At 45.1% G+C, this 27,469-nt stretch overlaps 1 protein-coding gene across 6 annotated transcripts in view; it reads left to right on the top strand.

Moving 5' to 3' along the window:
- RASAL2 (RAS protein activator like 2) overlaps positions 1-24,820 on the top strand; it is a 294,933-nt gene extending 270,113 nt beyond the window's left edge. For 3 of the 6 annotated variants that reach the window (XM_040406656.1, XM_040406663.1, XM_040406662.1), the window contains 9 exons: positions 2,260-2,496; positions 3,960-4,161; positions 7,462-7,551; positions 7,899-8,098; positions 9,530-10,391; positions 15,145-15,282; positions 16,252-16,454; positions 16,539-16,626; positions 24,182-24,820. In XM_040406656.1, the coding sequence (XP_040262590.1) occupies positions 2,260-2,496; positions 3,960-4,161; positions 7,462-7,551; positions 7,899-8,098; positions 9,530-10,391; positions 15,145-15,282; positions 16,252-16,454; positions 16,539-16,626; positions 24,182-24,346 (2,185 nt within the window). In that variant the 3' untranslated portion in view covers positions 24,347-24,820. Of the gene's footprint in view, positions 1-2,259; positions 2,497-3,959; positions 4,162-7,461; positions 7,552-7,898; positions 8,099-9,529; positions 10,392-15,144; positions 15,283-16,251; positions 16,455-16,538; positions 16,627-18,208; positions 18,237-24,181 lie in introns of all 6 variants that reach the window. The other 3 variants (XM_040406657.1, XM_040406661.1, XM_040406658.1) reach the window with 3 other exon arrangements.
- Positions 24,821-27,469: the final 2,649 nt, after the last annotated feature.

Genomic DNA, 27,469 nt, shown 5'->3' with positions numbered 1-27,469 from the left:
AAAATAATAAATTGTTGAATGTTTAAGTACATAAATCACTGCAAAAGGTGCACCACAACGATGTGCAACCTTTGGTGCACCTTTTGCAGTGATTTATGTATTTGTATATTTTCACCCACACATTACTCCACCTTGTGTAGGAGGCCCTTGTGGTGCATGTGGTCCGCTGCCGACATCCTCCATTGTATGCATTTTTTGCTGGGGATTGCCGCTAGTAACGGATCACATGCGGAGGAATTACTCCCCCGGTTATAAACACGCCGCAGTGTTTGGGGTTTTTGAGCATTTCCTCCTTTAGGCCACTTTATTTTAGCAACGTTTAAGTACACTTTAAATGTTTCACGGATGCGCCATTGTATTTCTGCAAAGACGCACGGGGCCAGCAGCTGTTTATGCCTCCAAAAATGAGGCTTTATGTGCCCTCCATTGCTTCCATGTCTGTACGGATTTGTAGTGACTATAGAACGACTTGGGTACGAGGAATGGCGTCTCTTTACGTCCCATCCGATATGAGGGGGCATTTGTTATATAATTATGATAGCCACAGAGAATACCGACGGGGGTTAATTTTAGGAAATACAGGTAAAAATGAAGAACAGGACCCGGTAGGTCATTGGTTAAGATTAAATATGTGCACTTCACAGAGAAGAGAAGTGTGAGGGCGGCTGTCGTAAGGTTAGGAAACTGTCCGGAGGCTCTCAGAGAGTTTTGGAAGTTGTAGCTAGATAACAGATGGTGTAACACAGGTAGCCCGAAAATGTGGAGAACATAGCGGAACTATTCAGAGAAAAAGAAATGTTGGTTTGAGCAGGTGCCAAGCTGGGTCACATTGTCGCAGCACCATGTTATAATGGTAGCAGTGCCTTTTATGTCGGACTGAATGCGGCCTTTGTTTTCCCCGCACAATGATTTAATGTGTTTGCAACACACAGAACTCCTTGTGCTAACTCTGTTCACTCTCTGTGGCCAAATATAACCTATTCATTAATATTATTCACCCTTTCCACTCACATTGATGACGTCTAAATGTCATCTGTTATATCGGCTGCGGAGAAATGGCTTTACGCTCTTAGTCACAACCTGAGATGTAGCAAATCCAACCCTTCAGTTCTAATGTAGGTTGTATGAAGGGTGGCATTTTTTTTTTTTAGGGTTTGACAATTCTTGGTAACAGTCGGAGGCTATGATGGCCGTAAGAGTAGGGGCCACGGTTCTTGCAAAGCCATATGCGGTTTTACTGCCAATCCGTTTTGCTGCTCTAGCCTTTAGCTGCATTATTTTTAGCAGGTTAAACTACAGACTCCATAGACGATCGTTGCAAAACCGCACCAAGGCGTTGTGAAACTGCAGCCATATGGTTGGCCTAGTGGTATAGCTATAGGGGTTCAGAGGTAGCATTCACACCCAATGCTTGGGGTTAAACTCTGGCCATATGGTTGGCCTAGCCCTATGGCATAGATATAAGGGTTCATAGAAAGCATTCACACCCAATGCTTGGGGTAAACTCTGGCCATATGGTTGGCCTAGCCCTATGGCATAGATATAAGGGTTCATAGAAAGCATTCACACCCAATGATTGGGGTAAACTCTGGCCATATGGTTGGCCTATGGCAGTGATGGCGAACCTTTTACAGACTGAGTGAGCAAACTGTAACCCAAAACGCACATATTTATCGAAAAGTGCCAACATGGCAATTTAACCTGAATACTACAGTCCAATATAGTATACTATATCTATACTATTACTTTATCATTTAGCTATAATAGCCTGCCTACATTCAATGCGCTACCCGTGCCGTTCACATCGTGCCCTGCACTGATGAATGGCAGGAAAGTCTAAGGCATATTGGTACACCATAGACTTTTTTCAGGGCATGGGTGCCCACAGAGAGGGCTCTGAGTGCTGCCTCTGGCACCCGTGCCATAGGTTCGCCACCACTGGCCTATGGCATAGCTATAGGGGTTCAGAGGTAGCATTCACACCCAATGCTTGGGGTTAAACTCTGGCCATATGGTTGGCTTAGGTGTGGCTGAAGGGATTCAGAGGTAGCATTCACACCCGTTTCCTGTGAGGGGTCAAAGGCCACCTAAGAAGACTCCAGTGTTATAAAGATATAATAGGTGGGAGAACCTGTTAGAAAATTTGTATTGGGATCCAGGATCTTCAGGTTCCACCTCTAAAGCAGCCTCACCCTAACAGACGTAGACATGTTTATGTGAGTCTAATCTTCACGCACTGCATTTCTTCTTTTGTCACAGTGTTTTTCCCAGGGAACTAAAAGAAGTTTTTGCCTCTTGGAAACAACAATGTATTAATAGAGGCAAGCAAGACATCAGCGAGCGACTGATCAGCGCCTCCCTGTTCCTCCGGTTCCTCTGCCCATCAATCATGTCCCCTAGTCTGTTCGGCCTCATGCAGGAATATCCTGATGATCGCACTTCCCGGACTTTGACACTCATAGCCAAGGTGATACAGAATCTCGCCAACTTTGCAAAGTAAGTGATGACCATAAAAAAATAAATCCTGTATCACATGCTACCATTTTAGTCTTCTCTTTGGAGACTGCATTTTGCACAAGTGTTCTTGTTCACGTCTTAAGGCATTACGTTTAGGCTGGGTTCAGATCTTGAGCACATGCCAAAGCCACACGGATATATGTAGGTAAACACAGTTTCATGGTTAATGGCTGTGTGGCGGACTGCTGTTTCACTACATAACCACATGGCTATTGACAATGAAATTGCATTTAGATGCAGTGAATTTGAAAATTGCGCAGATGTACAAGTCATCAGGGTTGCATCCACGGCTTGTGAAGACAGGCTTCTGGAAAACGCTTCACTTTAGTATAAGATGTATACTTATTTACATTCTTTTTCTATGCTTAGGAGTCCAGTGGGCGGTGCTACGGTCTACTGGACTCCTAAGCAAAGAAAAGGCAGGGAATTAAACTAATGAAATACAGGTTCTACAGATTTTTTTTCCCCACAAAGCTATATATCAGTCTGCTCAGCTCCTCCTGCTCTCTAACAGGCTGCAGGCAGCTCAGACAGGTTCCTTTTAAGACAAGTGTAAGGTCTTGTATGGCCCAAATTGACCACAACAATTTTTGATGTTTTTATGGAATTTATTAAGACCTTCTGACGTCAGTGTTGTGACGGACAAAAGTTGCAAATTTTTGTGCAAGCCCTACTTAATGCAAAAATGCAACTTTTACTCCCTTTTACACTTGCCGCATTTCTAAAAGGGGGGGCAAGGCTTGAATGGAAGAGGGCGGGCCATATGTGGCTTAAAGAGTAACTACGCTTTTTTTTTTTTTATACATCATAGGAGCATATCGGCAGGAGTCCCAGCTCTGAGACCACCACAGATCACTAGAACGAGGGCTTCTCCTCGCTGCTGAGTGCGAGACTGTAGACGGTTTCAATAGAAAGTCTATGAGCTCGTCAACAGTCTCGCGCACAGCAGTAAGGGGGAAGCAGTGCTCTGAGCATTCGTGCTAGCGATCGGTGGTGGTCTCAGAGCTGGGACCCCCGCCGATCAACACTTCTGATATGTCCTTATGACGTATCAAAAATTGAAAAAAAAAAGTTTAGTTACTCTTTAATAGATTTAAGATGATCTGTTCCAGCTCCTACCCTAAGACCAGTGTATGAAATGCCGGTCTTAGTAAACTTACCCCAGTGTCTTCCGTCCTACACCAGATTTATCTGCAACTCTCTACAGGATAACCAGCAACTTTCAGAACTTGTTACATATGCGATTTATCACTCTGACCCATGTACTGTGCTGCTAGCTCCTATACAGTACGCCATACTGTGCAGGAGTGACATAGACGCGCACGCGGTCCACGGGTGTAACATGGCACACTAGGCGCTATAATACCCCCCACGTGCTCTCACACTTTGTAGATCAATATCGTTTTTATAATCGCACTTGATATCTTCTCGCTTTTGAACAGATTTGGCAATAAAGAAGAATACATGGCTTTTATGAATGACTTCTTGGAGCACGAATGGGGTGGGATGAAACGCTTTCTTCAAGAGATCTCCAACCCAGATACCATCTCGAACACGCCGGGATTTGAAGGGTACATCGACCTTGGCCGGGAGCTCTCAGTCCTGCATTGCCTCCTGTGGGAAGTGGTGTCTCAGCTCGATAAGGTGCGCACACAGGACTGGTGGCCTTCTACCTCCGTCCAGAAGGTGGAAAGTGTTCATCTAGATTAGCTTGAATTGCAGCATTTTATTTGAAGTCCAGAATCTAGTATAGCATCTAATACTCCATATCCACCGCCCAATCTGGCTCACGGATGATGAGGGGCTGTAGGGTAATCAGTTGCGCCTCTTTCTCTACCCATTACCACTGAGGGCACCTGACACTTCAGCACCATCTAATAGAAGTGCATCTTCTTAAGTTAAACTCTGTGACCTGTAATCTGTCAGTCATGAGAGCACTTTTTTTAATCACCTATTATAGGCTGTGGACTGCGGTTTTGTAGGGGGGGTCACTGCAGCCTGGGTTTTCAATGAGTAATAGATCACAACCCGCCGTACTCCAGGTGAAGATGGCGGTGATTATTGCACTTTGTGATTATTCCTCACACCGTCTCCTAGATCATCTGGTAACATGAAAGAGAGAGAGAGACGGCCATTAAACAGCCGATTATATCAGTGACACTGACATGACAAAGAAAATGGTCCTGGATGCAATATTACCCAGACAGTCCAGACTGAAATGTGATGTCCTCCTTTAGTCTTACTCATGGTAGCGGTATCACTACACCATTTGAGATTTTTTAAAGGGAACATGTCCCCTCCAAAAACCATCCCAAGCCGCCAGCAGTACCTGACAGTAGCCAGCAGTGTGTTTCCGACGATAATTTTCTTCCCGAAGGCCGATGCGGCTGAAGCTCAGAAAACGTTCCTTTTTCCCCTGCCGGCGCGCTTCTCTAGTCATGCTTGAAGTCAAGGGGGCAGCGGCCTCCTTGCTTCAAGTCAGGATAGCCACGCCCCCTTCACTGTGATTGACAGCACTTATGCAGAGAGTTCGGCAAAGCCAGCCGAACTGCCGGCTGTCAATCACGGGGAAGGGGGCGTGGCTATCTTGACTTGAAGCAAGGAGGCCGCTGCCCCCTTGACTTCAAGCATGACTAGAGAAGCGCGCCGGCAGGGGATAAAGGAACGTTTTCTGAGCTTCAGCTGCATCGGCCTTCGGGAAGAAAATTATCGTCGGAAACACACTGCTGGCGGCTTGGGATGGTTTTTGGAGGTGACAGGTTCCCTTTAAAATGTTCCTATGTAAGTCCTATCAGCCTATTAATGCCAGACACAGACAAGCGAGTTCAATGTGAGAAACTCGCAGTGTGATTTACCGTACTGACCCCTGCTAGACCCTCCAAATCTACTGAATTACACTGACTGCATTAGGGCAGTGTAATTCAATAAATTCCAGGGACACACAGCATTATAAATCATTATAGAGGTGCAGAGGTCAGTACGGGAAGTCACACTGCCATGTAAATGTGCCGCCGATCACCCAGCGAGGGAGTAAACAAACGGGCGACTGCATCTTTCATCAGTCTGTACAAGGATGGGATGGGATCGTTCATCCCCATACCGAGGGGATGATTGTTATATGTGAACTCGGCCATCACTTCATTCCTGATTATTGCCCTGCGTTAGGATGCATTCACACACTGCAAACTTTCCGCAACTGAAAATCTGTTCCATTCACTTGAAGGGGGTGGGAAGCAGATGGATTTCTGCAAGACCCATTCAGGTGAATGGAACTGATTTTCGGTGGTGGAAAATTCTACAACTAAATCTGCTGCGTGTGAAGGCCCCCTAGGAGGGCCCTAACAAGCAATAGTCCTCACTATGACGAACTCATGCCATCCATTTATTACATCGACAGCCATTTACGTGCATGGCCGACATGGAATACTTACTATCTAATGCAGTGCCCACCGCAGGGGAAATGTCTGGCTGGCCTTGGCATTCTCCGGCATTCAGCTGTTTGCTGGGATTCTCAGGAGCCAGACCTAAAGGGTATTCAACTCCCGCATTAAATGGGTTTTCTATGATGAGACAACCCCTTGTATAGGGGCTTTTAGTACATACAAATGCCAGATATCACCCTATAGTATAGGAAATGCAATTTTTAAAAATGAACAGGCTGAAAGTCTTAGGCTACATTCCCACGACCGTAACCATTTTGTAGCCCGTTAATCGCAGATCTGAAATATTCGGATGTGGTCCATGTGCATCCTGCACTTTTCACGGGCCCCATTGTAAAAATGCATAATGGGCAAGAATAGGACATGTTCTATAATGTGCAGCACGGATGCAGACAGCACACAGATGACAGAAATGAATGGGTCCGCGTACACTGAAAATACGGTCATGTGAATGCAGCCTTAAAGGAGTTCTCTGGATCTTCCTAGGATAGGTCATCAATATCAGATCAGTGGCGGTCCGACCCCCGGCACCCCCGCCGATCAGCTGTATGAGGAGACGGCGCGCACAGTGTGAAAATGCCATCTCCCTTCTCTCTTCCTGCTTTGCCATAGACAGCAGCGGTGAGGCGGCACATGCACACTGCGCGCGCTGTCTCCTCATACAGCTGATCGGCAGGGGTGCTGGGTGTCGGACCCCCGCTGATCTGATCTTGATAACCTATCTTGAGGATAGGTCATTTAATATTAAAAGCCCGGAGAATCCCTTTAATCTTCGATTTTAGCTGAGCACCAGTAAATAAATATTCTCTTAAAGGGGTTTTCCAAAATATTTTAACTGATGACCTACCCTCTGGATAGGCCATCAGTATTAATCAATGGGAGTCGGACAACCAGAACCCCAACCGATCAGCTGTATGAAGAGGCACTCAGAGTAGCGCTGCGGCCTTCTCAACCTCAGCGCCGTCCATTATATAACAGCTGTGCTTGGTATCCCAGCTCGTCCCCATTCACTTCAATGGGGCTAAGTTGCGCTAGGGCCATGACCAATAGAAGTGATGCCTAGGCTAAACTGAGGCCGCGGAGCTACTGGGAGCATCGGTGCCTTCTCAAACGGCTTATCGGCAGGAGTCCTGGGTGTCGGACCCCTACAGGTCAGATCAGTCTCGGGAAAACCCCTTTAAATGGTGCACTCTTGTATAATGCTCCGCACGTGCTGGTAAGTTGGCTTGTTAAGTGACCGTGATGGTTTTTGCCTTTCTTCCAATGGGTCTCTATGTATTCTGTCTTCTGATTTGTCGCCAGCTGTGTTGTGGTGTCTCACATCCCCTCATATTTCACTGGTTACTTTGTGCCCTCCACGATCAGCCACATTGACATACAGTAGCTCCATGGTCCACCTACATTACCCATCTGTACCAGACTGACTGCATCACTCGGCTGAGTCCTTGGAGAAGTCTTCTTCCTTATAACACTGTTCACCTTCTATTCTTCCTCCTTTCACTAGACTGGACGCATGCTCCTCTCTCTAACCCCGACACCCGTGCACCTTCTGGATGACCACCACTCTTCCCTCGTCTCTTCTGGCATTTTTGTAGTACGTTAGCATTGCATGTCTGTTTTGAGTTGGAATGGCAGTAGTTTTTAGTTATGTTAAGCATGAATTAATTATTTTTCCTTCTGGATTTGAGCAGTCCTAATTTCTTCTCTATTTCCTTTTCTCCCTTGCCCTTTCCTACCCCGATGCCTGGCTACACCCCGTCTCCTCCATCCGTCACATCGTGGTTGATAATATGGCTCTGCGCTCATGCCATGCGCTCACATACTCATATGAACAAACAAACCAAAAAAAAAACAAAAACAAAAAAAAACACCTGCCCTCCGAACCCCTCCTGGCCTTCCCCGTCACAATGGCGGACGTTGCCACGCATATTGTCCAATCAGGGTGAAAATTCCTTCCTACAGGCCACCGTGGAAAAACTGGGACCGCTTCCACGCATCCTCGCGGACATCACCAAATCACTGACCAATCCCACCCCCATCCAGCAACAGCTAAGACGATTCAGTGAGCACAGCTCCACTCCGAATGTAAGTGGCAGCCTTTCGTCGGGACTTCAGAAGATATTTGAGGATCCCGCAGACTGGTGAGTCACCTATATGGGCAGTGTATTATACATGGACTTTTTGTGGTGTGGTCTATGTAATGTTCTTAGGGTTGTTTTACTCTTATTGTATCATTGGAGGCTTTCATAAAAAACAAATGTGCATAAAATAACTTCAAGAATTGTCAGCCCCCTTGAGGGGGTCTCAAAAATGCCAATATTTGGGAAGGGTGCTGAATGGAATTTTCCCATCAGGACAACTCCTGTCCAGATTCCTTATTAGCGTACCTGCACTTGAGGTTGAAATTTCCGCAAATTTCCACAGATTTCACCCCCCTCACATTGAAAGGAGTCAAATCTGTGGTGAAAATCCACAAAATGAATTGGCACGCTGTGGATTTTAAAAGGATTTTCAATATTGATGGCTAGTGATGTCTGATCAGTGGAGGTCCAACTCCTGGCACCCCTACCGATCAACTGATTGAAGAGGCACTGGTGAGTGCCACGGCATCTTCCTAGGCCAGTGACATCACCTTCATCGGTCACACGTCCTGTTTGCAGCTAAATCTCATTCAAGTGAGTGGGCTTGGGCCGCAATACTAAGTGCAGCCATTATCCAATGTATGGCGCTGTGCTTGGTAAGATGTGAGGAGGAGGCAGCAGCGATCACCAGGGTGCCACAAGCCCTTCATACAGCTGATTGGTGGGGGTGCCAGGAGTAGGTCTCCTGCTGATCAGATTGATGACCTATCCTGAGAATAGGCCATCAATATTGAACTCGCAGAAAACCTCCGCTCCAGATGTGATTTTTTTATGCGGGCAATTTTTACTGTTGTATAAGATATCTTAAAATCTCCTCCGCTTTTTTTACACTAGCATTAGGCTTATCCAGCAGGGGAACAGCCTGCTGGATCCGTATTCGCGCTTGCACACGTGTGCTGCCAGAAGTCCGGCCAGCCCCAGTCACTATAATGGGGACGGGAGGGAGATGCGGCCGCAGCACGGCAAACGTGCCTGGCAAAAACCGGACAAGCCTAACGCTAGTGGGAGAGAAGCCTTATGCTGCATCTGTAAAGCCACATGAACATGTGCTTGCAGCCTTAGAAGGGGGTCTTCTACTTCAGACCCCCCACCATAGAGTGCCTAACATGCACATGAATGGCTGTATGTAATTTTACATTTCCCTACAGAAAAAATTGCCAGGTGACCGCAGCCTCACCTGGAAACATCTCCCACGATTCATACGAGGGAATGTCGAACATAATTTACATGCGACCGTTCCTGCTGCGGAATATATATACGCATTTAATGCATACTAGATATTAATGTCATTGCCACAGCTGGACATTCAGCATGGTGACATTAGGGCTCTTTCCTCCATGAGTAATAGCATGGCGGACTTTACCAATAAAGAATGTATGTGTCTAATTTGCAGTGATTTTGAATGTGTAACCAGTGATTATTTTTGTGCAGTGACCTTCTGAAGCTGAAGTCTCCAACCATTGAAAATGCGGAAAACTACTTCAGGGGGAAAACCTTGCTTCTTGTCCAGCAGGCATCAACGCAAAGTATGTCTTATTCTGACAAAGACGATAGAGATAATGTGCTTCCCAATGGACGCAGCGTGTCCTTGATGGACCTACAGGACTCCACCGTCACTCACAGTGAGCGTTCCTCTGTTGTTCAAGAGCCACCATTGCGATTAACTGGCAGCCAGTTGTCTATTGCGCACGTAGCCACCATCAAGCAGTTACGGGACAACCAGGGCACACCGCAAAGTGCTCCACAAGTCAGGAGACCCTTACACCCAGCCTTGAGTCAGCAGAACAGCTTGCAGCCCCTATCCTTCCAAAACCCTGTCTACCACCTCAACAACCCTCCACCCTCCATGCCCAAAGCCTCTGTGGACTCTAGTCTGGAAAACCTAAGCACTGCCAGCTCTCGAAGCCAGAGTAACAGTGAGGAATTCATCCTCAGCGGACCTAGCAATAGCAGTATGGAGGACTTCACCAAAAGGAGCACCCAGAGTGAGGACTTCAGCAGGCGGCACACCATGCCAGAAAGACCCGTTCCTATAGCACTGCCACGACAGAATAGCACAGGGCAAGCCCAGATCCGAAAGACCGACCAGGCGGCTCTTGGGGCTCGAGCCAAGGCCCCACAGTCTTTGCCACACAGTGCCTCCTTACGTAGCACGGGCAGCATGTCGGGCATCTCTGCCACACTGCTTGCTGAGCCTGTGCAAAATGGGAACCGGTCTAGACAACAATCAACATCTTCCCGCGAGAGCCCTGTACCAAAACTACGAGCCGTTCACCGCCAGCAGACCCAGCAGGTAAGACAGAGGGCATCTACCCCTTTGCTGCAGGCCCTGTTTCTGGTCCCTTCAGCCTAAAGTGCCAGAGATGCTCTTCGTAACCTCCCTCCACTCTGCCCAAGAGGACCCAGTTTAGAGAGGAGCCGCCTTAACAACCGAATTCCCTAATAGGGTATATAAAAATGGATGATCTAAATTGAATAACCCCTTCCTGCATTGAGAAGTAACTTTACTTTCCCTGTAGCTGCGCTCTACAGTATACAGCCAGGTGCCCGCTGCAACATCCAGGATCAGAATTAGCTCCACTCCTGGTTGTTTAACCCATTGAATGCTGTGGTCAATAGTGTCTGGGCATCAAAGTGGTTTGACAGAGGGAGTGGGCTCCCTTTGTCACCATGTGTCCCCCCATGCCATAGGAGCCAGGGAGCCTAGCAAAAGACGTACGCCTATTAGGCCGTGATTAAGGCATGGCCTGTCAGGCTGAGTGACGAGTAATAAGGTGCTTTTTCTTTTATTTTGGTATTGCTATAATTGTAACGTCCTCTAAACCACATGGCGAATGCTGTTTAAAAAAAAATAAAAAAATGGCGGAAAAGTTCATTATTTATTTATATATATGTGTACCCCTTAATGGTTCTCCGTATACAGCTACATCAACGGAGGAATAAATTTATGGCACTCGGAATGCCCCCAACGTAAAACTTTTTTAGATTTTCTATGAAATATGCTTTTATTGCCCAAAAGTAGTAAAACCTAAAAAAAAAAAAAATTGCATATTTGGTATCGCCATAGCCGCACTGCGCCTCAGATAATATCAAAATACAAATAATTCATGATACAAAATATGGTGGCAGAAATGCTGGGGTTTTTTTTCATCTTCCCCCAGAAAGTTAAAGGATTTGTCCCGGTTACAGATCTCGATGGCCTGTCCTCAGGATAGATCAGTTCCGGCTATTTCCGTCAGTGTATGGAGAGGTGTGGCGTGCTCTCCATTCACAGTGCGTTTGCTCATCTGCTTTCGGAACGCCTATAGCAGTGAATGTGGCGCGCCCCTCTGCAGGCGCGGCTCACCTTCACTTTTGGGCTCCCATTCGGGAGATAGGAACAGGTCCCAAAGGTAGGACCCTCGCCTATCTTACATTGATGGAACATCCTAGTGATACCCCGTCTATGTCTGAGATGGGAATACCCCTTTAAGGATGATGCATCTGGTGCTCAAAAATGCTCCTGTGCTTAGCAAGCAGGAACGATTTATTACAAATCGGCAAAATGGACGATAGTCAGGATGTTAGAGACTTTCCGGGGGAGAGAAGGTAAACCACAGATCTGTAATGCATTGGGAGCTTTGTGTGATAACTTGGCTTTATGAAAATATCTATCATTTACATAGGTCTACTTTCACACTGGCGTTTTGGCTTTCCGTTTGTGAGATCCGTTCAGGGCTCTCACACGCGGTCCAAAACGGATCAGTTTGCATTCTAATGCATTCTGAATGGAAAAGGATCCGCTCAGAATGCATCAGTTCAGTCTCCGTTCCACTTCAGGGACGGACAATCAGCGTTTTGGCGTCCGTCTGACGAAACTAAGCCAAACGGATCCGTTCTGACGCACAATGTAAGTCAATGGGGACGGATCCGTTTTCACTGACACAATCTGGCACAATAGAAAACAGATCCGTCCCCCATTGACTTTAAATGGTGTTCAAGACTGATCCGTCTTGGCTATGTTAAAGATAATACAAACGGATACGTTCAGCATGGATGCAGACGGTTGTATTATTTGAACGGATCTGTCCATGACGGATCCGCACAAAACGCAAGTGTGAAAGTAGCCTAAGGCCTCATGCACACGGCCGTTGATTGGCCGTTCCGTGCATTGGGGACCGCAATCGCGATCCCCAATGCACGGGCAACATCCGTGCAGCGCGCCGGACCCATTCAACTTGAATCAAGAAAAAAGCAGCAGTCGAGGCTCACCTGGTCACGATCTGAGATGGAGGCACGGATGATCGCCAGGAACTCAGCGATAATGGAAGTGTAAGAAAAAAGGAAATCCAGCTCCCAGACGACCATATAAATGCTTTAATAAAAAAACGTGCTAAAATCCGGACATGTACACCTGGTGTACATGTCCGGATTTTAGCACGTTTTTTCATTAAAGCATTTATATGGTCGTCTGGAAGCTGGATTTCCTTTTTTCTTACACATTCAACTTGAATGGGTCCGTGGTCTGTCCGCACCGCTAAAAAATATGACATGTCATATTTATTTGCAGTGCGGAACAACAGAAAGAAACACCACAGAAGCACTCTGTAGTGTTTCCGGTGTTCCGTTCCGTGACTCCGTTCCACATCTCCAGAATTGCGGACCCATTTAAGTGAATGGGTCCACGGCCGTGTGCATGAGGCCTTAGTCGAATAAAGGTACATTGCCACAGAACCCCTTTAAAGGGCTTCTGTCACCCCACTAAACAGTTTTTTTTTTTTTTTGTGTACTTATAATCCCTATACTGCGATTTATCCATACATAATGTGATTAATCATTTTGGTTCAGTAGATTCTGCTAAAAACGTACTTTTATAATATGTAAATTACCTCTCTACCAACAAGTAGGGCGGTTACTTGCTGGTAGCAGCCGCATCCTCCTATTCTTAAGACGCCCCCTCCGCATGTTGATTGACAGGGCCAGCGAACGGGATCTTTCTCTGCTGGCCCTGTTTGCATTTAAAATCTGGCGCCTGCGCCGTACCGGTCTTCAGTCGGGGCAGGCGCACTGAGAGGAGGACGGCCGCTCTTTCCTCAATGCGCCTGCGTCGGGTGTAGATGTGACGTCATCGGCGCAGGCACATTGAGGATGAAGCGGCCGAGCGAGCGTCCACCTCTCAGTGCGCCTGCGCCGATTGAATACCGTTACGGTGCAGGCGTGAGATCTTGATAGCAGACAGGGCCAGCCAGAGAAAGATCCCGTTCGCTGGCCCTGTCAATCAACATGTAATTTACATATTATAAAAGTATGTTTTTAGCAGAATCTACTGAACCAAAATGATTAATCACATTATGTATGGATAAATCGCAGTATAGGGATTATAAGTACACAAAAAAAAAAACTGTTTAGTGGGGTGACAGAACCCCTTTAAATGCAGCCCTGGTAAGTTGTTTGCATGGTGTAGCAGTCTTCTGGCACAATGCTGCCTCCTTGTGGCTGTTAATTGTATGGGTCTGCACTTGCACATCATTTCTATGAAAACCTGCACTTGGAGGATATTGAAAGTGTTAAAAGGCAATGAACACCTTCAAGAGCATTTTTTGGGCAATTTTACTCATTTATGGCTAAAATATTTTTTTCATTTGGTCTTTATTAAAAATGTGCAGCAGTTTTTGTTCTACACGTCTACATATCATCCATAGCTGCAGAGTGTCGAAGTTTCAGTCCCTAACTGACTCGGTGTAAGATACTCTGCATCTGTGGCTGAAATTAAGTAGGAAAAAAACTGTCGAAAAATTTTAAGACCAACTGTAAAAAAGATTTTCAACCCAAAATGAGTAAAATGCAATCTTTAAAAAAAAAAACTGCCCTTGAAGGTGTTCATAGCCTTTAAGTACAGAATGTGCCCTCGGTTCACACGGACTCAGGTTCCAGTAAAAGAACATCTGCTGTATTACAGAGGATGTGTTATAGACTTCAGTTTGATTTCATTAATTAGATTTCCGTATATATAGACTATAATAAACCTTCCCTGGGAGCGGCCATTTTGGTGGCGCACACTCCCTTCCTGAATTTCCTGTGCTCATCGTACAGCAGGGTGCGCTCACTTTATGGCTGCTGAAATGAATGGGAGTCAATTGACAGAGAAATATCATAGACTGCTACGGTCTACAGCGGGGATCCGTATCCTCCAGCTGTTCAGAAACTACAACTCCCAGAATCCTCCTTTCACTTCTGTGGGAGTTACAGCCAAATAGGTGTGCGTGCTGGGAGTTGTAGTCCCTGGTCTCCAGGAAGTGACAGAGTACAGCCCCCTCCTCCTAGTGACCACAAGGGATACACATGCAGATTTCTCAACATATTGCTCTCTGCCACTGGGTAGGTATACAGCGAACGACGTCGCCCGTAGGCTCCCATTTATAAAATACAAAATGTATACCACACGGTATATTCTGTTTCTGGATCCTTCTGTCTAGAACAGGGATGGGCAAACTGTGGCTCTACAGCTGTTGTCAAACTACAAATCCCAGCATGCCTAGTCTGCCTACAGCTAGCAGCCTACAGCAGGGCATGATGGGATTTGTAGTTTTACAACAGCTGGAGAGCTGCAGTTTGACCATCCCTGGTCTAGAAGATTGTAGTCGGTTACTCTGTTCTATACAGCAAAAAATAAACAAAAATACATGTATTCCCGTATACCTGCACTATGAACATCATATGGAGACTCTTTTGGCCTTCACCAGGCAGATGTAGTACTATGCATACATTTGACGTATGTACTAGGAGCTCCCCCCCAAGATATATACCAAATTTACACAGCAAGCACAGTGTGAATGCACCCTTATCTGTGTGTATACTGTTGCTATCCAACTTTATCTAGACTTCCAGCAGTACAGTGCAGCTCTCGTTAACTTGCTTATCCTCTAATGAGGATGAGATATTTCTTCTCATTCTGTCCTAGTCTGTACAGCAAAGCAGACAAGCGAGATGCTGAGTCCAGGGACCGCTGCTCTAGTGACCCTTCTGAATATTGTCATATTTCAACGTTTATTTCTGTCCTCCTGTAGGCCCAGTCACCTGTGGACTCTACCACCATGTCACCGGTGGAGAGGACGGCTGCCTGGGTGCTGAATAATGGTCAGTATGAAGACGAAGAAGAGGAAACTGCGGACCAAAATAAGGAAGAAGCAAAACCTGCTGAGAAGGTAAGTACATGGATACCGTACTTTTCACTTTATAAGACGCACCAGACGGAAAGACGCACCTAGATTTTAGAGGTGGAAAATAAAAAATAGATTTTTCATCAGACAGAAGATCAGACCCCCAATCTTCATTAGATTTCAGATCAGACCCCAATCTTCATCAGACCCCCAAATGTCATCAGACCTTAGGTCAGATCCCTCAGACTTTATAAGACATCAGATTCTTAATCTTTATTAGACCTCAGATCAGATCCCCCCAGGCTGAATCAGACCTCAGACCAGACCCCAATCCTCATCACACCTCAGATCAGACATTAAATAAATAAATGAACTCGCCTCTCCTGCTCTGGATAACACTCTCTCCACACTTACTACCCCCCTGGTTTTCTTTCTGCCAGCCCTGTACTGCAGAATGACCTTACAATGCACTTCATAAGGTCATAGTACTGAAAGAAGATGGTGGAGCGGTGAGTACAGCCAGCTCAGCGCTTCACTCATTGCTCCCCCTGCATACGTATGACTGCTTCCATAATGAAAGCACTTATTAGTATTCGCTTTATATGATGCACTGCCATTTTTCCCTCACTTTTGAGGTAAAATGTGCGTCTTATAAAGCGAAAAATACGGTAAATGGATGCTGGCACCTATCTGATTTCACCGGAGGTTTGCCTGCCTCTGCGTTGTCTGCAGATGTGAATCTTTCTGCATCCAGACCTCAGGATTATCACACCCCAGTACCATGTGCATTATAAGTCCATACATAGGACCATAGATCTGCCGTGTAGTGGTCACCTCATTTGTGATGTCAAACCAAACCACTTCAAATCAGCAAAGGCAGAGAAAAGTCGAATTGCCGCTATTATTTTTAGAACTGACGTCAACTAAGTAGACACAAATTACAATCTGTGACACTTCAAGTAAGACAGAATGGACTGCTGCACTCCCATTAACATGCCGTCCTCTGCTTCCCAGTACGAGCAAGAGATAGCCAAGCTAAAGGAGAAGTTGAAGGTTTCGAGCCGTCGGCTGGAGGAATACGAGAGGCGGCTCCTGGTGCAGGAGCAGCAGATGCAGAAGCTGCTAATGGAATACAAATCTAGACTAGAGGACAGCGAAGACCGGCTGCGGCGGCAGCAGGAGGAGAAGGACAGCCAAATGAAAAGTGTGATCAGCAGGTGAGACTCGGACCATAGGCCCCCACTTTTCCGTATCTGTCTATGCCGGACCTGTCTCGCATCACTCATGTTCTTTCCTTCCAGGCTAATCGCTGTAGAAGAGGAACTGAAAAAAGATCATGCAGAGATGCAGGCTGTCATCGATGCGAAGCAGAAAATCATTGATGCGCAGGTACGAGGTTACCCCCACCAAGCACCATAATTCTCTTATTCCGATTTCACTTGTATGGAAAGGTCAGAAGATAAACACCAAAAACGAGGATGCTGTTAGCATAAAAATAAATAATTTTATTGAATTACATCACTTGTAGTCAAAAGGGATGGGATGTAGAGAAGCGAGCCTCTAAAAAATGGGCTTAACAATGCGGAGAATCGCATTGGAGGAAAATTGCACCTTGAGCAGCCACAGTTCCCGACGAAGCCTACGTGGCGAAACACGTGTCGAGGTTGAGGCATTTGGGGATCCATGGTCACCGCGAGCAGCGGCAATATGGGTATGTAGACTTGGTCGATGTCTTGACTGACGGTACCACCCAGTGTCAAGTAGTTACCCTGATTACAGGCTTTGTCCACCAGTCCTATTATTAGATATTGCCGTAGTCCTAGACTGAGGAGGATGAAAGGATTTTTTGGATAATCATGTTAGAGGTCTGATGTGATATGTCATTATCATGGTTATCCATTATCAATTTGATTGTCACCCGACTCTTTATTATTTTGGTAACTGGCTGCTCAAGGTGCAATTTTCCTCCAATGCGTTTCTCGGCATTGTTGAGCCCACCTCTTATTTTCTCAGGCTTTGAAATTCATCATGCCCAATCCTTCTTTCACCCCAATATCATCTGTTGGGAAAGAGTCGGGAGGCCCCCACACACGTGTAGTGGACGTGGCTGAAACTACCATTATGTGTGCTCTTTTCAGCCTATTTATTCATCAGACTTGAAGACACGGATGCCCTTACTGTCGGGGAGCGCTGCGCAGCAGGATGAAATCCACATTTCCGGTGCACGCCCCCCATCCGCTCTTGCCTTCATCAGGAACCTACGTTCTGTCAATAGAGAGAACTGAGGCGCTGCTAAAATTTGCATGCTGCCATATTGACAGCCCTTCTGCCTTGACAGGTGCCATAACTGCTGAATGTATTCTGCCGACAGTGCCAGGAATAGCAGTCATGGGGAAAATAACTTCCCAACCTCTTACTTTTCACCCAGATTGCTCCTTTTGAGAGGAGTTTTTTGACTTTTAGTGCAACAGAGGTAACATGTCTCTTAGTGACAGAGATGTAAAGGGAAGGAGAGCAGACACGTGCGGAGAGCAGCACAGTTAGGTAACCAGCGCAGCTGCTTAGACCTTTAAATCCACCGACAGCTGGAAAGCCGAAGTTCACCTAATCCTCCTTTGCAATGCGATACCTTCAGTTTTTAGGTCAGCGGAATATTTCTGGCAGAAATGTTGGGGGGGATGAGAATTCTTAGCCCCTTTTTGCGAATGTAATATTTTATTTTGCGATGTGTTCAGCCTTTTCGTGTAAGTGCTTGACTGTAATGTGTCGGGAAGATCGAGCTGGTGTACAAAGTAAGGGTCCCGTCACTGTCCGTGTCTTGTGTGAACCGCACTTCATCCGTCTTGTGTCATTACATGGCGTCAGCAAAGCTTCCAGTGCGGAGATTTCCCTCTCCTTCCTCACGAAGCAAAAAAATAACCACTGACTTTCTCTCTCATGTTAGTCTCATCACAACTGTGTTAAATTACAGGTCATTAATGGGAGTGTAACGCAAACAGGCAAGTAAAACCAGCGCGCATAATAGCTAAGCAGTGTCCCCAGACGTGGCCTGTGCCTGACCTCCTACACATTCCAGCTCCTTGTCTCTGCAGGGTCACTGGTGAGAGCGAAGGCTCGGGTAACCCTCACCCTGAAATCCTCGGCTCATGATATCAATATGATAAATGTATACAGAAGACGTCCCTCACACATCCCTTTCCAGTCCCGGCAGTGCTTGTTCCAAGCCATTCATTAGGTGCACTCATATATAGGATAGTAGTGCTTTTTCCAAGCCATTCATTAGGTGCACTCATATATATGATAGTAGTGCTTGTTCCAAGCCATTCATTAGGTGCACTCATATATATGATAGTAGTGCTTGTTCCAAGCCATTCATTAGGTGCACTCATATATATGATAGTAGTGCTTTTTCCAAGCCATTCATTAGGTGCACTCATATATATGATAGTAGTGCTTGTTCCAAGCCATTCATTAGGTGCACTCATATATATGATAGTAGTGCTTGTTCCAAGCCATTCATTAGGTGCACTCATATATAGGATAGTAGTGCTTTTTCCAAGCCATTCATTAGGTGCACTCATATATAAATGTTAGCAGTGCTTGTCCCGGCAGTGCTTTCTCCAAGCCATTCATTAGGTGCACTCATATATATGATAGTAGTGCTTGTTCCAAGCCATTCATTAGGTGCACTCATATCTATGATAGTAGTGCTTGTTCCAAGCCATTCATTAGGTGCACTCATATATATGATAGTAGTGCTTGTTCCAAGCCATTCATTAGGTGCACTCATATATATGATAGTAGTGCTTTTTCCAAGCCATTCATTAGGTGCACTCATATATATGATAGTAGTGCTTTTTCCAAGCCATTCATTAGGTGCACTCATATATATGATAGTAGTGCTTTTTCCAAGCCATTCATTAGGTGCACTCATATATATGATAGTAGTGCTTTTTCCAAGCCATTCATTAGGTGCACTCATATATATGATAGTAGTGCTTGTTCCAAGCCATTCATTAGGTGCACTCATATATATGATAGTAGTGCAGGCAGCCACGTCAGGGGCTTGTGCATCAGTCACAGCACTGCCCCGGGGGGTGATGGGCAAAGCCCTCATCACATGGGGTGACATTAGTATACTTCATTTCTATATAGAGTAGTGCAGAGAGTCATTCATACAATACCAGTACGTATGAAGCGCTGGTCTTGGTAAATTTCTGCCATTGTTCTTACCTTGTCTACACAGTGGTCTTTTTTTGGGGGGAGTTGGCTGTTTTACCCAAGTTTTAAAGTTTAAAGAGGACCTGTCATCTCTGTATTAGTAACTATTGTATTCTTTATGAATGAATCATTCTGCAGCGTCTTGACTTAGAACTCATTATGCCTTTCTCCTCTTATTCCTCCTGAAAAAGTAAGAATAATTTGACAATTGGGTGTTACCAGTTGGAGTTGGGTCCCCATTCAACCTCACACTGTCCAATCAGCGCTGACTCGTCAGGCTGTGTAGGGGCACGCTATTTTGATAAGGAGAATGGTAACACCCAGTTGGCAATATTTAGGAGGAATAACAGAGCAAAGGTGCAATGCAAAGTTATTACGGAAGATGTCCTAGAATTGTTATATTATGGGAATACAAGTATTTGCTAAAACAGACAAGTCAGGAGAGTTACATCTATCTTCTCCAAGCAGTTTTTCCATGTTACTTACTTCTCATGCAAGATATACTAATATACTAGAACACCATCACCACCATGCTAATGTGCTACAATCAGAGCCATGCACACTGATCATTACAATAGCGTGAATCCTGTTGGCATGTTGTGTTACCAGGGACATGAATGAGATGGAAGATGCGACCTTAGGAGCTGTCAGGACTGTACAGGGGCCGTTATCACAGCAACTTGACTGTGAACGGAATAGAACAGGGATGCTCAACCTGCGGCCCTCCAGCTGTTGTAAAACTACAACTCCCACAGTGCCCTGCTGTAGGTTGATAACTGTAGGCTGTCCGAGAATGCTGGGAGTTGTAGTTTTGCAACAGCTGGAGGGCCGCAGGTTAAGCATTGCTGGAATAGAACATACAATGTAATGTGCACCATAAACTAGAGAGGTTGTTTCTTGTGCCCATAGCAAATACCCCTTTTTATATTTTGTGTAGGACCACCATCAACCTCTGTAGACCAGAAAACTGGCATCAAAAAAGTCACAAAGTTGGGTGCAAAATGTTGTGACTTTTTTGGGAGTTTTCCCCACTGTTCCAAACAGTGAGCAGGGTGCTGTAGCGCTGGGCATAGCCAGCCTGGCACATTTACTGTAATGTACACCAGAAAACTAGCATAGATGATGCCTGACCTCTACACCAGCTCCCTTGCTGACGTAGATTTCAGTTCTGGTGCACGGACCTGCTGCACCACAATTATTAAGAGGCGCGAGCCTCTTCATTGTGGGACCCCTGACACCAGCATGAGATAAAGACTGGCTTATAAAAACTCAAGTCTTAATAAATATCTCCCTATGGGTTTAGATGTATAATTCAGTCCTATATCTCACTTTAAGTTATAGTTGTATTCGCATAGAATATTAATAGCAATATTAATCCTGGTGCCATATTAAAAGAGCCTCTGTCAGCTTGATCAACCCTATTAAACGATACCGTTCATTTGTCTGTATGTTAAGCAGTGTTGTTATTCATATGCAAATGAGCACGTCTGATTACCAGGGGGCGGGGTCAAATCCTTGGAGCACTGCTTTTGTAACACCCCTGTGCTCTGCACATTCCACCCTCCCCTTCATTGACAGGGCAAGACATCAGGGCTAGACATCAGAGCTGTGTCCTTGCATGTACATATCATATACACTTACCAAGTTGAGACTATAGGTTTTCTATGCTTAGAAAGCTACTACATATTACTAGTTTATTCACAGGCACAATATATGATTATGATTATGAAGATACCAGTAATATGCATTAGCCTAGAAAATTACTGTTCTCAATATCATAAGGCTATAACCTGGAGGTGAGCGTTCGGCCTTGCGTGTAGATGTCACAGGTTCAAATCCCTCCCAGGAGTGACTTTTAGGTTTATTTCGTTATTTTTTTTCTCCCTCATTTAACTTGTAATAAAGATTATACTATATTGAGAATAGAGGTTTTCTATGCTTAGAAAGCTAATACTTATTGCTGGTTTATTCACAGGCACAATATGTGATTATAAAGAGACCAGTAATATGTATTAGTGCTCTAAGTATAGAAAACCTCCATTCTCAATATAGTAAGGCTATAGCCTTTTTAACTGAAGAAAGAAAAACTAGAAGTCTCTCCTGGGATTTGAACCAGGTACATCTACATGCAATGCTTACCACTGATCTTCAGGCTACAGCCTAAAGTCTCATTCACACATCAGTGTTTTGGTCAGTGATTTCTATCAGTGATTGTCAGCCAAAACCAGGATTGGAGCTTCCACAAACATAAGAAATAAGGGAAAGATCTGTGTTTAGAGCTACACCTGTTTTTGGCTCAAAATCACTTATGTAAATTTCTGACCAAAACACTGACGTGTGAACGAGATATAAGGCTCAGTTCACATCACCATTTAGCTTTCTGTTCTTCTGATCTGTCAGAAGAACAGGAAAAAAAAAAAGGATCTGTTATTTTGAGCATCAGTTATGATGATATGATTAGTTTGTGTCGCTTCCGTCAGAGATCAGTTATTTTTGATGCGAGAAAAAGTCCTGCATGCAATACTTTTTCCCCTGTCAAAAATAACTGATCTGTGACAGAAGTGATGCAAACTGATCATAACTGATGCTCAAAAAAAAAAAGGATGGATCAGTTTTTTTTAGTGAGAACTGAGCATAACTGCTAATCAAAATAACAGATCAATTTTTTTCTTTGGAAGAAGACCGGAAACCTAAACTGTAATATTAACTCAGCCTTATCATGTTCAGAGGAGTGTTTTTTTATACTTAGAAAGCTAATACATATTACTGGTTTCTTTATAAACATATATTGTGTCTGTGGAAAAAAACGTAATATGTATTAGCTTTCTAAGCATAGAAAACCTCTATTCTCAACATGGTAAGGCTATAGTAAGTAGTGTATATGATAGGTCAAAACTCTGTTACAGCATGCTGTCTAGCCCTGTCATTCAAGGGGAGAATGGAGTGTGCAGAACACAGGGGTGTTACAAAAGCAGTGCTCCAGTGATTCAGCCCTGCCACTTGGTGCTCCAATGTGCTCATTTGCATGTGAATAAAAATGCAGATATCTCTAAACCTGTTTAACATACAGGCAAAAGAAAAGTATTGTTTCAATCAGCATGATCAACCTTACCAGGCAGTCTGTTTGGTTCAATAGGGTTGATTATGCTGACAGTCTCTTTAAAGCTAAACTTTTCTACATAGTAAAATGATGGAGTCTGAATATGCAATATATTAGTTGAGGTGTAAGGATGGAATGTTACAGGCTTATAACCCCCACCTCCCCCTCTATTTCCTCTCCCATACCCTCTGAGCTGGAATGGGGTTGGAGCAGTGCATTTTTGGTCTTATGTTTTTGTTTTATTCTGATTTATTTTGAGCAAACCTTCACTCCCTTCCCATCACCCGCGCTCAGAACAACCTTTCAGTTCCAGCTTTTGGCTGCTTCACTCCTGTGTTGCTGTGTCTCCTCTGCTGCTGGCGAAAACAAGCCATCCGTTACACTGTCTTCTGTTAGGTTCAATGTCCTCCTTGTAGACCCCCTCAATGAATGCGTCCATTCACAGCAACTGCCATCTTTTCTTCTCTGCAAAATGAAACATTCAATGCACACCTCTTTTTCCAATCCATATCACAATTATTTTCTGGTAATATAAGTGAGCTTAACTAGGTGGATGGGGTTACAATAATGTCGCTTTACCCTTATAAATAGTGAAATGTGCCGTATGTCAGTGTTATAATTAGTCCTGATAAGGCTTTACAGATCTAGGCGATACATTTGGGGTAGCATGACCAGGACCCTCGTCCAAAGTGCAGGACCACTTTGGAGGACCCATCATGTCCATGAAATAGGCAGCCAGCGTACCCACTGAATTTTTTGGCAGACACGTGTAATACCTTATTTCTCTAGCGGTGTCACTGCAGGTTAATTGAACACTAGCTTCCTCACGGGGTACAGCTGATCGCTGGAGATCGCACAAATTGGACACCTTGCTTTGGGTACATTTACATCTGCAGCAGCGGATGAGGTAGGCTGTTCTGAGAAAGAGCAGTCGCCGGATCCGGCATTGCTAGATTCTACAGTATTACCGCTGAATCTCATTGACTATAATGTGGTCCAGAGGTGATCCAGCCACCTTCCAGCATAAATGCCAAATTTCGGCCAGACAAGAACAGTTGCATGCAAAGTTTTTTGTCTTGTCAACAGCCAGAATTTGGACCGGATCAGGCATGCCACAAATGTGAACGTACCCTTCAAGTTACTATGCACATTGTATGATCTCCAGTTAGCCAGAATCAGTCAGTGAGTCTTCTGCCATACTTTACTAAAGGAAAACGTTACAATAGCCTTTCTTCTGTGGTTCAGAATTCTAGAAAATATTAGGCCATGTACAGATGCTCTGTGCACCTATGGGTTACCGGGTTGCTATAAATTTTGATTGGATGGCTATGGTGTAAAGTGAGAAAGCTAGCACAGCCGAGGGAATTGATAGGAACAAAGCCAAATATAGTGAGGGACATCTATTAGAAATGAATTGCTGACCTCTTTCCCTTAGTAAATTGTATCAGATTTGTAGAACTACCAAGACTTTCCAACAATATGGAGACCGTCAGCATGACAACTGTGTTTTTGGCGCCTGATGAAGGTTCCATTTTGCATAGAAGAAAGTAGTCAGGTCTGGTCAGTGTGTTCCTCCAATGACCATAAGCTGCAACTTCTTATAACGTGTCTGGTCTATTTCAGGAGAAGAGGATTATGTCGCTGGATGCAGCCAACACCCGCCTGATGAGCGCACTAACGCAAGTGAAGGAGCGCTATAGCTCGCAAGTGCGGAACGGGATCTCTCCAACCAACCCGACCAAGCTATCCATAACCGAAAACGGAGAGTTCAAGAACAGCAGTTGCTAGTCTCCCGTCAGGAACTCTGTGCCATCTCTCCAATTGCTGCTAAACCAAATGACTAGCGAGAGTCCATGGAAGAGTGATGCCTAACTGCGCCTTTATGACTGTGGATGGATTCCCGTCACGGCGCATTGTACATACAGAGTGACTGCATTGTGTTCTGTACAGAAGATTGACATGTAACATACCAAATGGAAATTAATAATATGTAGAAGATCTTTTTATATGTATAAAAGAAAAAGACAAAAAATGACATATTTTTATTTGTGTTTATGTTTCCATTGACAAGAGTGGTAACTATCAGATAAAAGTGTAGTAGACAGAGCTGTATATATCACCCCAATATCCACGCACACAATCGTAAAGGGCATCTGTCAGCAGTTTTGTACCTATGACACTGGCTGACCTGTTACATGTGCACTTGGCAGCTGAAGGCATCTGTGTTGGTCCCATGTTCATATGTGCCCGCATTGCTGAGAAAAATGAAGTTTTAATATATGCAAATGAGCCTCTAGGAGTAATGGACATGTTGCCGTTACACTTAGAGGCTCTGCTCTCTCTGCAGCTGCTGCGCCCTCTCCCCTTTGACAGGATCAGGCAGTGAAAATGTCATCACACCTGGTCCTGTTAATCAAAGTGCAGAGGACACGGCCGTTGCAGAGAGAGCAGAGCCTCTAGGTGTAACGGCAACGCCCCTGTTGCTCCTAGAGGCTCATTTGCATATATTAAAACATCATTTTTCTCAGTAATGCGGACACATATGAACATGGGACCAACACAGATGTCTTCAGCTGCCAAGCGCACATGTAACAGGTCAGCCGGTGTCATAGGTACAAAACTGCTGACAGATGCCCTTTAAGTACACTGCAGGGCCTAATGCAGGAAAGACCAAACCAGTAGAGTACGCTTTCCTTACTAGAAAGCTTCAGACCTGACTCTGATGCATGGCAATGCCAGCAAAGCATTTGGCAATACGTTGCAAGTGCCTTCCGCTGGAGCAAACTTAACACTAATGGCTGCAGACTGAGGACAACTACCCTGTCGCTAGGTCAGTACATTTCACACACCCCTGGACCACACCCCATGAATAGTTTTAGCCAGTTCTTTTTTGTTTTTTGCATTTTGAAGTTTACAGACATGTATATTTATGTATATTTTTGGTTGTAAAATTCTACCGTTCACTTATGAGGACATTGTCACCATACACCAGGAGGTCACAGTGTGAGGATTCAAATGGCCGCTCTGCTGTATTTTTATCCCAAAGTGCATAGATGAATGCGATAACCTTGGACAGACAAATATCACACTGCTACTGATGTACGGACATTTTAGAATAAGCACTGAAGATCTCTCATGTATCATGGATGGAGAATGCCTTCCACTGACCAACTTTTCTTTTCCTTCTGTCGAACCTGTCATGTTAAAAATAAGGTCCAGTCTGCAGGCAGCTTGTTACAGAGCCGGAGGAGCTGAGCAGATTGATATATATATTATAGGGGGAAAAGATTCTAACAATCCTCTGGTCATTCTGAGTTTAGGAGTCCAGTGGGCGGTCCTAATCGGTGAATGACAGACTTCTCTGATTTGCACATATGTCAATCACAGAGTTGGACCGCCCACCGGACTTCAAATTATAGAAAGAGCCGATGTTTCAGTCAATAAAATGCAAGTTATACTGAACCTTTTCCCAGAAAACGATATATCAATCTGCTCAGCTCCTCCTGCTCTATAACACGCTGCCTGCATTGTCAACATGATAGTGTTCCCCTTTAAGCCCGTTACCTGTTTATGGCCAGGGATCCCCCAAAATGCACCCTTGCGGTTCAGGTTGAAGAGGCCGTATTGCAGATTTTGTGAACCATATTGTACATTGTAAATCTGTGGAGACCCTGGTTGTTACAGAATGTTTTGCACCTAAAACTAGGGAGGTATAAATCTGGGAGTTTGGGACGGCTGACGGAACTCGGTATGTTTGTAGACTTATGTAATGCATGAAGTGGTGAGACTGGAGAAATTCTGAATATTGACACTGGACACTTGTTTTTAATGTTAGCTAGTATTTGGGTAAGGGCTCCTGCACACCATCGCACTGGCCATGTGCACTCCGCATTGCCGTGCGGAACCATTGACTTCAATGGGCCCGCGATCCGCAAGATACATTCAAAGATAGAACATGTTCTACCTTTTTGCACTGAGGAGGAATGGACCTGAAAGCCCACGGAACCGATTCGTAGTGCTTCCTTTCTGTGCCTACGATCCGCGAAACATAGGTAAGTCAATGGGTCTGCATCTGCATCACGGAGTGCACGCGTCCGGTGGCCATGCATTGCGGGCCACAATACGGGCACCACAGTCATACGGTCGTGTGCGTGAGCCCTAAGATTGTCTATCCGTCCATGGGCCTCATTTAGCTAAGCTGTGGTCATGTCACCCATAGCAGCCAATCAAAGCTCAGCTTTTATTTTCCCAAAGCAGTTTAGCAAATTTAAGCTAAGCTTTGGTTGCGAAGAGCAAAAAGGCCACACGTTTAGTTTTTATTGATGCCGATGTGGATCATAAGATTTTTTTTTAACTGATAACCTATTCAAAGGATAGGTGATCGGTATTAGATTGGTAAGGGTCCGACACACAGGAGCCCCTGTAGATCAGCTGTTTGAGATGGCAGTAGCTTTGTGGGCTTCTCGCAGCTTTCCCTAGACCTGTGACATCACGTTCATTGGTCACGTGACCTAGGAGCAGCTGAGCCCCATACCAAGCACGGCCACTATACAATGTATGGCGCCGAGCTTTGTGAGCAGAAAGAAGGCCGTGGCGCTACTGGAAGCGCCGGTGCCTTCTCAAACAGCTGATCTGCATGGGTCCTGGGTGTCGGACCCCCACCGATCAGATATGGATCATCTATCCAGAAGATTTTTCAAAACCACTCCTGGGTTTGGCTTCAAAAACCTTACATGAGGGCCTATGACGTCATAGTGTTCCTACATCTAAAGCCGAATGCACGCGGCCGTGTTCCGCGGCCGAGAGCGGTCCGTGGTATGCCGGGCTGGATTACTGTTGAGAGCAGGAGCGCACGGCGTCATTGGTTGCTATGACGCCGTGCGCTTCATGTCGCCGCTGCACTACAGTAAT

This window comes from Bufo bufo, chromosome 9 (genome assembly GCF_905171765.1).
Source record: "Bufo bufo chromosome 9, aBufBuf1.1, whole genome shotgun sequence".
Taxonomy (NCBI): Eukaryota; Metazoa; Chordata; class Amphibia; order Anura; family Bufonidae; genus Bufo; species Bufo bufo.
Note: the sequence above shows the minus strand (reverse complement) of the source record. Positions and strands in the feature narration are given on the sequence as shown.